This window comes from Zingiber officinale, chromosome 2B, assembly GCF_018446385.1.
Source record: "Zingiber officinale cultivar Zhangliang chromosome 2B, Zo_v1.1, whole genome shotgun sequence".
In the NCBI taxonomy this organism is placed as follows: Eukaryota; Viridiplantae; Streptophyta; class Magnoliopsida; order Zingiberales; family Zingiberaceae; genus Zingiber; species Zingiber officinale.
Window position 1 is genome coordinate 23,284,358 of NC_055989.1, and position 12,729 is coordinate 23,297,086.

General features: G+C 34.5%; 1 protein-coding gene across 1 annotated transcript; it reads left to right on the forward strand.

Annotated features, from left to right (window-relative positions):
• Positions 1 to 609: 609 nt before the first annotated feature.
• LOC122045491 (solute carrier family 35 member F1-like) lies at positions 610 to 12,382 on the forward strand. Its single transcript, XM_042605728.1, has 11 exons — positions 610 to 864; positions 991 to 1,085; positions 1,418 to 1,475; positions 4,970 to 5,167; positions 5,890 to 5,966; positions 9,994 to 10,076; positions 10,713 to 10,764; positions 11,379 to 11,447; positions 11,658 to 11,744; positions 11,822 to 11,883; positions 11,957 to 12,382. Exons 1-11 carry the CDS (start codon positions 705 to 707, stop codon positions 12,114 to 12,116), a joined length of 1,101 nt encoding a protein of 366 aa, XP_042461662.1. The 5' UTR covers positions 610 to 704; the 3' UTR covers positions 12,117 to 12,382.
• The last annotated feature ends 347 nt before the right edge of the window (positions 12,383 to 12,729 follow it).

The following is a 12,729-nucleotide window of genomic DNA, read 5'->3' on the forward strand; positions in this document are numbered from 1 at the left end:
CGAAATGAGAAAATGATTAAAAGTGAGTGTTTAGTTTGAGGGATTAGTGGTGGATTTCATGGATTCATTACCCTAAATATGGGAATGAATCATTTCCTAGTAAAAGAAGGGGAATGAAAAAATCTTTATTTTCATTCCCTATTTTTATCAATCTCATTCTTATTCTCATTCCTTTCAATGAACCAAGCACCCCTAATATATAATGAATGACAGAAGAGATAAAATGAGAAATACTTGTATGACTAAGAAATTGAATCTCTATACTTTTTAATTTATCTTAATGACGTATGAAAATGTTTTATATCAGTTTTAAAAATAAATTTCTGAATAATAATAATAATAATAATAATAATAATAATAATAATAATAATAAGTAAAGGGTGTGACTTTTGGCAACCAAAATCGGCGTTTCGTCGTCTCCAGAGCCCCCAAAATTTATTTATTTTTTTATCTTCGAGTGGGTTTCAGCACTAAGCCAAGACGCTTCCCCTTCCTCCTCAGCCGTCCGATGTTGTCGTACGCAATCTTCACGCCCTCGCCGCCTCGCCATTTTTGTCCTTTTGCCTGCTCCCGGGCGTGCTTCCAACTGTGGACGCCTATATAAGCGCTCGCTCTTAAAAGGTGCGACAAAAATCCGATTTTTATTGGAGAAGGGCGGAGAAGGAGGAGGAGGCGGCGGCGGTGGGCGAGAAAAAGGAGGAGACATGGCGCCGCTGTTTCTTTCCGAGACCTCGCGCAACTCGATTCGCGAGAGGTGGAACAAGATATGGACGAAGCGAGCTCTCATGGGGTTGTTGCTCGGGCAATTCGTCTCGCTTCTCATCACCTCCACCGGCTTCTCCTCGTCCGAGCTCGCAAGACGAGGTTTGCTCTCTTTTCCTGCTCCGCTTTAGTTGGTGTTGCGGTGATTGATATTAGAAAGATGATAAAGGTGCGATTTTGGGGGTTCTTACTTTACTGGGTAATCTGTTCTTCTTTTAATGGTTACAGGCGTGAACGCTCCCACCTCGCAATCCTTCTTGAATTATCTTCTCCTTGCTATAGTTTATGGTTCTATTGTCATCTTCAAAAGGAAACCGCTCCAGGTGCTGTGCTAATTCCCTGCCCTTGCATCGTTTCTTCAAAAGTTAACTATTGTTAACTAAAATGCTTTCTGGTTAGAGTTTTCAAGAATTGTTCTCCTCGCAATGATGTGCATTATCCAATTAGCTAAGAGCAATAAAGAATAACTTTATTCCGTGGCTTCATAGAAAGAATATTTCCTTGGAATAGCTGTTTTTTCCCCCTTTAGAAAAGTTGTTGCTAGGTACTTTACTTGCTTTTGGCACTTGCTGTAATTATATTAGTTCATCAGTGATTATTTCTTCTATTTATAGAGAAGGATTGCAATTTATGACTTGCTTTGTCTTTTGGACAGATAAGTTGGTATTATTATCTGATGCTTGCTATTGTTGATGTGGAAGCCAATTTCATTGGTGAGTGCTTCTTTGTGATATTTACTCTATACAGCCATAGGATTCTACATGATAAGGTTTTTTTAATGATGACAGTACCCAATCAAAATTTATGAATTCATTAGTTATATTTCTATAACTGTTAAGAATTTATTGACTACTGCAATCACAATTAAGTGGAAAAAAATCTACTCACAATGTGCCTTCTTGTAAAGATGATTAAATTGGTGATGGACCATGTTTTAAAAAACACACTAACTAGTACCCAAACTGAAAAATATAGTAGAATAAAAATCAATGACTTTGATTGGGTAAAAGTAAAATTTTGTTTTTGTTTTTTTTAAACACCAAAGGGACAGCTACTTGAACTGTGATGCCATAGACTCCCTCAAGGCCCCTAGAATTCATCACTACTCACCTAAAAAAATCAAACTAGCCGCCAAATGGTCTAATGCGCACTTAAGTATACTTATATAGCAACTTTGATCAAAACCACTACGTGAGTTATAATTTTAAAAAAAAAAAGATTAAAAAAATACTAAACTTTGCAAAAACAAAAAGTAATAGAGAGAAAAGTGTAATTAAATTTGCTTTAAAATTTTTAAAATTACTGCATGAACTATAACTTCTAAAAAATATACATTTTTTAAACAGGTTATATATTTTAAATAAATATCATCAAATGTATTTTTTTAAAATAATAGTGATAAAAATGATCAAAACTAAAATCATCTAATTTGGGCCAAAATTGCTATACATTCATGTAGTAGCTTGATGAACATTGTGATATGGTCATTTTTAGTTGTTTCGGCACTTTAAAAAATAATAGATTCCTACAATTCCCTAATTGTATCTTTCTATTCGAATTCAAAATTTGAGTAGAAAATGAACATGTAGCAAGATTGACCAAAACTTCTATATACTATTTTTGAAGTTATGGTCACTTTAAAAACATATATGGACTCCAATAAAATCCTAGAGTGCATCTATTTATTTAGATTCAACTTTTAACTAAACATGATCATGTAACACTTTTAGCCAAGATTGCTACATGACCATTTTTTGCCATTTGATCACTTTGAAAATATGAGTGGACTCCAATAGCTTCTTGAAGTGCATCTATCTATATATATATGCAAAATTTGACTAAAAATGACCATTTGGTAGTTTTGGCCAATGACCATTTTTGGGTTGTGTGGCCAGTTTGAAAGCATGAGTCGATTCCAATAGCCTCCTACAGTGGAGTTATCTATTTAAGTTCAAAATTTAAGGTGAAATTGACCACATAATAGCTTTAACCAAAATGTTACATAATTTTAGCAAAAAATATCACATTTTTTATTTACATTTCACTTATTTTTTGAAAAATAATAACTTACAGAATTTGTATCACTTTGAATAGCGCTCAACCTACAATTCAAGATTCTTACTCTTGCTAATGGATCAATCAAATCAAATAAGGATAGTGTAGTGGAAAATAAGGAGTGCGAAAAGACAAGCACTAACATGATTGGTTATGTGGTTTGGAATTGTTGGTTCCTATTCCACGGTTATGATTCTTCGGTGGGTCACTCTCAAATCACTACTAGTTTTCTCCTTCTCGAATTCTACATGGAAAACCTCTTACAATGTAGGAGTATTCTTATAATGAATGAGAACAAGTAGAAGTAAATAAGAAGCACAACACTGAGATTGAATTACAGTGAGAAAACTCAGAAATGTAAGAAGTTAAACACAATTTGCCTCCTAATATAGCTTCTTTGTTATCTTCAGTTTCACTTTTCTGTAGCAAACAGGTCACTCAAGTGAGTGCATTTCTAGTCAACTGTTCACAATTGCTTCAACCTTTAGTTTGCCAACCAATCTTTTAGTCGATTCCACTTGGCATCAGTTGACTGAGCTGCTTTATCACGTACACAATTTGACTGCTATAGTTTGCCTTTGCCCAATTAATGGTCTTCTTTCTAGCTCATGTCAGTGATTTAGTAGACTGGATAGTCGATTTAACTTGTTCAATCGACTGCCCAACCAACTAAGCTCTCGACTAAACTCTGAATAGAAATTCACAAGCCATCCAACTTTAATTGACTTCTTAGTCAACTCAGCACACTAGTCAATTGGAACACCTTCCCGTCCATTGTATCCTCGAGTATAACCAATTTAGTGGTCAAGTCATTATCTAAGTCAAGAACTACCCTAACTAATGACACTCAACTTTCACAACTTACTTAAGAGTGCACCTTTGCAACTTTATTTTCCTTACGAAGTCATCTCTCATTAGGTTGAAAGTCCTTTGAATGCACGAAGCCCTCGACTCATTCCCCATGTCATCCTGTACTCGTTCACCTACGTAATCTACCTCCTTCAGCTATCATTAATGATGTCATCTCAATGCTCCTCATCTTGCAGTCCCTTAGATGCCCAGTGTCATCCTTCTTTGGTCTTCAATGGCCCTAAAGATATTAAGTCGACCATATCTTGCCACTTTAAGTCAGGCCTCGCAAGCTCTATGTGCACTCTACTAAGTCTTTGCACAACTATATGTACTTATCAAAAACACAGGCAAGCTTTGCTTAATACATCAAAACGCTCAATTCAACAAAACCCGTAGTTGAACATGACCACTTAGGATACAATTACAATAACAAGACCTACTAGGTAGTCGGTTGGGTTTTTTGGGCAGGCGAGTGAGGTTGCAATGAGTTTAGAGTCATAAATTTGAGAGAAATTTGGGAGGACTACCTAGCTAAGACACTCTTTTGATGACACCCCTTTGATGATGCTGAAAGAAACAGGAGTGCTCTTTTGATTTTTGCTCAGTTTAATTATTCATTTCTGCATCACCAAGCTCCAATCTAACAAAGATGCATTAGGCTTATGATTATACTCAACATTTAAATTTTAAACTTCATGAGTCAAAACATTTGGTACTAGTTAATGTCTACAAGTAATTTTCTGGTTTGATCTATCATCATAGCAATGAAGTAGATGAATGGAGAAGAAAATTAATGATAGAACAATTGCAATCAATGACCTGAGTATCTGGACTTCAATGTCTTCCTTATTTTAATGGAGCTGATATCTCTCTTTTTTCGTAACTATCAAGGATATGCTGCCATAATTTAGCTGGCATACTTGTGGCAATAATGCACCTATAATTGTCCATATCATATTCCTTTCCAACTGCAATTTTAACATTTTCTTTATCTAGTAATGGCATTAAAAGAATTTGACTGGATCACTGTGATCGAACTTTTTCCTAATTTTAGACATGTAAATGCAGGCTGAGTAGCTTTGTCCATACTTGAATATGTACTGTCCAACCTCTCTAATGAACAAACTAATTGATGTATCTCGTGTCATTTAGTTGAATTAAAATTCCAGTATCATATTTTTATTAGTGTTATCACTTGTGCTTGATACATTTATGCAATTTGCTATATTTATTTCTTCTCAAAATTTGTGTTACCTCTCCTTGTTAAAATTGATTACCTATTAACTTTGTTTTTTTGTAGTTGTGAAATCCTACCAGTACACATCTTTGACAAGTGTCATGCTCCTGGATTGTTGGTCAATTCCATGTGTTATACTTTTCACTTGGTTGTTCCTGAAGACAAAGTATGGATTCAGAAAGTTTCTTGGTGTTGGTATTTGTGTAGCTGGTCTTGTTATGGTGGTATTTTCTGATGTTCATGCTAGTGATCGTGCACAGGGTCAGTTGGTATATATTGAAATTGTACAATTCTGTTTTTTAATTCCTCTTGTTTCAACAAATTCACCAACCAGGATTGTCTAACTTTGAATTAGGCTTAGTAACACAAACTATACCTCATTTAAATAGATACATGAAACAATTTTTGTTCCAAATAAAATTGCAAAGTGGACAAATCAACCAATCCACCAAATTAATTTGATGATGGCGGATAGAAAGCTAAATGATATGCCCAATCATCATTTTTTAAAGTCAAATTTACTAACGTTCCAGGCATACTTGGGTAGTTAGAAAATAATTCTCAAGTTGACTAATAAGTTTAGGAATTGAAAGGAAAATCTATGGTCCATTACATGTTCGTGAGCATTCACCATGTCAATGAATTAGAGCAGTAATCATATGTTCCATTCGTCCATGGGCACTTATAATGTCATTGAAATTAGATCATGTTGTCATACATTCTATTCCCTTCAAAAACATCAAAATTAAGAGAGTTAAATTTTAATGGATTTTCAGACTCTTTGAGAACATGCAAAGTGAACATATGATCAATCTTTACTTTTACACTAAGAAACAAAATACTTGTAGGTTTAGAAGTAATATCATGATTTATTAAGTAACTAGGCACCTTTTGTCGTGCATGACAATCCAACATATAAATAGAGTTGTGCAACATTTGATTAATTGATTTGCCCTTTTCTTTTCACTATTTCATTGTTACAGGTGGACCCAACCCTTTGAAAGGTGATTTGTTGGTCATTGTTGGTTCTACATTATATGCAGTTAGCAACGTTGGTGAGGTATGCTTCACTTCTCATCCCCTCCACTACCTTTTTTTTCTACTAATTATACATCTTCTTAATTATTTTTTGTTACTATTTATATTCTCTAGGAAATAATGACATGTTAAATGAGTGTATTTCCCTCTTTCATGAAACATGTCTCATTGAATTCAACTCTTGTAATTCAGTTACTTTCTGTTTGTTGTAAGTCATTAGTTATTGATTTTCCAAGGTAGGGACATGATCTACCCTATGTAGGAAGAAAAGATGTATAAAATATGGTTAATTGGAGAAAGGAATACAGATCTTAGGCTCTTAGTCTCTAGCATGGTCCCATCAATGTCAATGCGTGCTATCTGTGTTTGTACAACCATGTGGTTTTTGGAGAAAGATTGAAAGGAGTCTCCTTGTTTTGCCACTTTCTTTTAGTCAAGGATATAAAAACCTGGATTTGGCTTTTCCTGATAGCTTAGGCATTAAACATGGAATTGGAGCTAAGATCATGAACTCAACCGCTCATCTTTTGTTTCTCTAGATGTTCTACTATGCTTTTTCACATCTATAAGATCGTGGTGTTTGATACGTGGATTATTATTTCTACTTCTGAGATCATAAAACTAATTGAATCAATTCTTAATAGCTTAGCTTGTGGGTGAGTGGTCATCTTAATAAACTTAGTTTGGTACTAGACTAGAACCAAAGCTGTGTTTGAATCAAGGTTCAGTGTTCAAAGCTCAAACCATGCCAGATGTTTCTGTGGTCATTATTTCAGTCGATTCAGGTTGCCTGTCCAATCCTCAGGGGAGTATGAATAATGTAAAACTGGATCAGGCCATTTTCTGACATCTTGAATGTTTGGGATGGTTGTTTTATTTTTCTTCTGTATTATTATTATTATTTATTTTTTCGTGAATACTGGGAGATGCATTCACATTTTCTGTTATTAATATAGTCTTGATATATGAGCAGGATTGGATAAATCTCTGTACAATTGTGTAGACTGGTAGATTGTTCTTTCCAGCAGCTGTACAAACTCTTTGTTGTCGTTTAGTAATCTGAGGAAGTTCATGAATCATGAAAGCACAACTGTTGGTTAATCCTAAGAAAACGTACCGGTTCCACCGTAAAAATTTTTTTGTACAAGTGTCGAACTTTTCTTTAAATAACCTATTGTGTTCTTTAGAAGTTAAATTAGGAATCGCAGACGAAACTTAACATCATTGATTCTAAATTTAATTTATTTGTTCTTAATGGTTTAGATTTGAATCGCAAGTGGAACTTAACACTATTGATTCAAATCCACCTATGTTATTAATTCCATTAAATATTAATTTCCAAAAGTGGCTTCCAGGACTGCATGGCGAGGCACATGGCCTTCTTGGATATGGGAGCAACCACCACCGCCTAGTCAAAGCCTTTTAAGGAAACCTAATATTTAATTTCCTTAAATAACTCTAGGTTAACCAAAAAGAACAATCGAATCACAAATTCGAAAAAGAAGAAAACATAAACTCGAAAATTAAATTCGATAAACTAGATCTAATTGCCTCTTGTATTTAGAATTCTTACAAAAAAAAATAACTAGTATGATGCGGAAGAAAATTACTAGTTATACCTTCTCTTTGTAAGCTAATGACCTCAAGATCTTCTGTCGTATTCCTCGCCTCGCCTTGGACGTCGTGTGTGCGACGATCCTCCAAGATGAACACCACCCAAAAGCTTCCTCCTCTTCTTCTAAAATCCGGTCACCACCACCACCAAGGAGAAGAGAGCAAAAGGGAAAAGAGAAGGGAGAGAGAGGGGCCGACCACTTGAGATCTCTAAGCAAAAGAATAAGAGTTGTGTCTCATGAAGCCCCCTCACCCCTTCTTTTATATTACTTGCCCAAGGCAAATAAGGAAAAACTTTTTACAAAAAAATAAAATCATCCAAGAGTTTTTCCTTTTTCCTTTTTATTTTTCTTTTTCTTTTCTCTTGATTGAATCAATCACCAATTTTGATTTTGTGATGATTTTTTATTTTATTTGATGGTCGGCCCTTTGCTTGGGCACCAAGCAAGGTGGTCGGCCACTTCATCAAGAGAAAATAAAATATTTTTTTTAAAAAAAAAAATTTACAAGAAGAAATCCTCTTATAAAATTTATAAGCTCTCTTTCCTAAAGCAGGAGTTAAAAAAGGAAAGTTCCAAAAAATTAAAACCATGTTTTAAAATTTAAAACTTCTCTTATAAAATTTCTTTTTTTAACATGATCGTAGAAAATTTTAATTTTAAAACTTATCTTCCTTTTTTTCTTAAACCATGAGGATGGTTAAAAAAGGAAAGTTTTAAAACTTTTAAAACTCTCTATTAAAACATGTGGCCTAATTCAAATAAGAAAAGTTTTAAAAATTAAAATATCTCTTTTAAAACTTATAGTTTTCTACAAAGAGAAGATTTTTAAAATTCAAAACAACCCTCCCCTTTTGAATTATTGTGGTCGACCCCTTCATGCTTGGTCACCAAGCAAAGGGCCGACCCCTATAGAAGAGGATGTGGCCGGCCCTTGCTTGGTCACCAAGCATTGGACCGGCCCACTTCTTGGACACCAAGAAGAGCCTTACATTTGGATGGACTTGAGGCTATAATGAGGCTACTACAGGGACCTAGAGGAGAAATTGGTTTTGACCTTCCGATGAGCTCGAGTATCCCGTGTTCGCCCCGAACACACAACTCAAGTTCATCGATAATAACTCATTCCACTATAGAGTTATTATCGCACTACCGCACCAATTCCAAATTACATTATGGGCTCCTTATTATGAGTGTGTTAGTCTCCCTGTGTTTAAGATTACGAATGCCCACTAATTAAGTAAGTTACTGACAACTCACTTAATTAATATCTAGCTCCAAGAGTAGTACCACTCAACTTCATTGTCATGTCGGACTAAGTCTACCTGCAGGGTTTAACATGACAATTCTTATGAGCTCCTCTTGGGGACATTCTCAACCTAGATAACTAGGACACAGATTCCTTCTATAATCAACAATACACACTATAAGTAATATCATTTCCTAACTTATCGGACATATTGATTTATTGAGCTAAACCTCACCCTTTGATAAGTCAAAGAAATAAATATTAAATATATGTGCTTGTTATTATATTAGGATTAAGAGCACACACTTCCATAATAACTAAGGTCTAGTTCTTTTACTAAGTCAGTACAAAAAGAACTTACCTAAATGGTCCTACTCAATACACTTAAAGTGTATCAGTATAATTTATTAGTCAAGATAAATTAATACTTAATTATACTACGACTATTCTGATGGTTTGTTCCTTTCCATCTTAGTCGTGAGCAACTGTTTATAATTTATAGAGAACCGACAACTTGATCTTCTGAGTGCGACACCACACTCCATATTATCTACTATATAAATTAATTGAACAATTACATTTAACAAATAAATACACTTATACACATATTGACCAATGTGATTCTTTTATTTCAAAAATAAATGTTTACAAAAGCTAGGCTTTTAGTATACACTCCAACAACAACCTCTTGCCTGAAGAATCATCAAGGTGGCCTAAGGACATGATCCAGTCACTGAAGAGGATTTCTTCATATTTTTCATTTTCCCTTCTAGTTTTTTCTGTCTATAGAACTTAGTACTGCTGCATCTTCTGCAGATTAGTTTATTTCAATTTGATTCACATTAGTTTTATTTTCTTTCCTGAAAGGTCTATTTATCATGAACAATTTAAGAAGCTACTCTAAAGCAGCTTTGTTAGTTTTCAGTAGCCATACATAGGTTACCCCACTTATTGGAGGGGTGTTTTTTTATAAAGAGCCCGCAAACTGGAGATGTTCATCATCAAATGATTTTTGGAGTAATATCATTTTCTTCTCGACATATCTGCATAACTAATTTTATTCCTTTTATGTAAACTGTCTAGTCTTGTAAACCTTTCTTGCTTCAACATATTTTTAAAAAGTAATTCATTTTCAACTAAGGAAATTCTTTCTGTATTGTTTTTACTTTTTCTTTTACATTGTTCAGGAATTCATTGTCAAGAGCTCAAGTAGAACTGAATTGATGGCAATGCTTGGAGCATTTGGAGCAGTTATTAGTGCTATTCAAATGTATCCTTGTTCATTTTGCTCTGCCCTTATTTTTCATTAAATATTATCAATTCAGAGATAACTGTTCAGAGCAAGAATGTTTATCTTTCTTGATTTCCAATTTGATCAATAGAAATCTGTGCATCCTTTCCTATAAGATCATAGAACAATCAATCACAACCATTTCCCTTGTGTTTTTCTTGAAGAAAAAACTGAAATTTGATCTCTTATTTCTGATACCAACTTGCATTAAATGTTTTTAAGAACATAAATAAACAAGGCAGATGAAGCTATTTGGGATTCTAACTGAATCTTCTACGGGTAATTTGATCTCATTATTAGTAATTAACATATCTTCCTACATATGCTTATAGAATTTTTGGCTTAGTGTATGATTCTGTGCAAAATAAGAAAACACTATTCAAGTATCACCAACTTGTTGCATAGGTAATGGGTGGCAAAACTCTAGATATATGCTACAGTTCTCAGGTCTACATTTTTTGTGGACCTTGAGATGTTCATGAAAGATTGCAATTGAATTCCTCAGGGAATCAAATGGAGAGATATATTAGATCTTTGATTGAACCATTTTTATGCTCTTAATAATTTGGAACATGGAGGTTTTGTTTAATTCTTCTTTTCCTAAACTATTCATAGAAGCATACTTGAGCGGAACGAGCTTAGAAGTATCAATTGGACAGCTGGAGCAGTAAGTCTAGTCTTAATGTTTGTGCAATCATTTTTGCATCCGTATACAATTTTAATGCTATATAGTAAACTATCTAGAAGATCATGCCATGTAGAAATTGTAGGTCAATCTATATACCTAAGTGTGAAGAAGAAAGAAATACGTACCGTCATCTTGAAGTTACCCTGAAAGGACTATATGCATAAATATTTAACTTTCAGATCGTCAATCAAGAAGATTTGTTAATGTGTACTCACAAAAATAAATAGTTTAGACTTTGGAGCCTCTTACTGGATATCTGACGTAATATTTATGTTTATGAGATCAATATTAATGGCTTTTTGATGCCTAAAATGTGCATATATGTTCCACTATAACAAGGGAAAAACCTTCAGCTAATTCGCTTCGGTTTCCCCAATTCAGTAACTTGGATTAATTACATGATGCAGTATCAAGTTTCTTTTACATTAGTTTCGAACTCTTCTGTCATATGAACTGTATGAACTTTTCGGTAACCTTCCAAAGATTAGTTGAGTTGTTATATCTGAAATCAGGTTTAGGCTGAATTACTGTATGAACTTTTGCGTTCCTTCGATTATCCCTAATTTAATTTTCTTCTGAATATGTGATTTCAGGTACTACCCTTTCTTGGGTTTGCATTGGCAATGTTCTTATTCTATTCTACCGTCCCTATAATTCTCAAGGTAGGCTCAATATGTGTTTAAGAAGCTTATAATTTTATTACTTGTCGTCGAATGGATAGTTCAATGCCACGGGAAATAGTAATTCGATTCGTAGATATACATGCAAGAACTATTAATGATCTTGTTCTAATAACATGCTTAAATTATGATTATAAATATGCTTTCTTGTCTTGGTCGTCTGTTCATTTTGTTCATCTTAATCTCCTTCAGATATGTGGAGCCACACTTCTTAACCTTTCACTGCTGACCTCCGACATGTGGGCTGTTCTAATCCGTATCTTTGCCTATCACGAGAAGGTTAATCATTTTGCTGTGACGAATAAACAAATCGTAAAGCTAATAGCTAGTGATTAATCTTTTTTGTTTCCTTGAAGGTTGACTGGATGTACTTCATAGCTTTTGCAGCCGTCACGATCGGACTAGTGGTTTATTCATGGTATTTATTATGCTTCCAGTTCTTCATCACTCTCTTATAGAGGATGAACAATCTTTCTCTTCAATTTCTGCAGGAGAAAGAAGGATAAGAGTGCTCAGGTCGCAGAGAATATCAAAAGGGATGAAGAGGCTGCGGAAGAGCGTGATATGAATCAAGCATCAGTCGAGACCCAACGCTCGGGAGTCGAGGCTGTCAAACCACAAGCTTCATCAATCACAAGTTTGCTGAAGTAAGGTAGGGGGTTTAGCGATATGCCACCATAGAAACTGAAGCAAATTCACGCGAAGAATTAGTTGTTCATGCATGGTCGTTCTAAGTGATTTGTTGATGGAGCAGGCGAATGAGTAGCAACTCATGTAACGGAACGGATCCGAACGACCGATGCCATTCATTAACATCTGCGAGAGTGTTAACTGCATCAGTTGTCTGGTTCCGTTTAGCTATCGTTAGTTGTGTGATCGCCCTTCAGTAATAATTTGAATGGCAATTAAAATGACTACATCGAGTAGCGATATGTCTTGATCTACTGATGGAAAATCAGGAGGAAGGAGGGAAAAGACTCACAAAACTACATATAAAACTGTGATTTTATACTTTTCCTCCTCAATTTTTTTTAATTGCTTTAATAAAAATAATTTTTGAGCTTATATTTAACCTTAAAAAGTGCGTGGACTGGGCATCCATGTGGTTGACACCTGGTAGGCAATTTACAATTCAGTCCTTTTTTGCTTTTAGAATTTAGTCCTCTTAAGTTTACAATTTATTCTTTTTCCGAATTTTATGATCCATCCTTCTTCGTATACATATTTGCAATATAGTTCTATCGTTTATATTTACAGTTTATTC

Coding starts and splice junctions, on each gene's coding strand:
- LOC122045491 (XM_042605728.1), top strand. CDS start 705: ATGGCGCCGCTGTTTCTTTCCGAGACCTCGCGCAACTCGATTCGCGAG. Junction 1,476..4,969: donor TGTGGAAGCCAATTTCATTG/GTGAGTGCTTCT, acceptor GTTTTTTTGTAG/TTGTGAAATCCTACCAGTAC. Junction 5,168..5,889: donor TGCTAGTGATCGTGCACAGG/GTCAGTTGGTAT, acceptor TCATTGTTACAG/GTGGACCCAACCCTTTGAAA.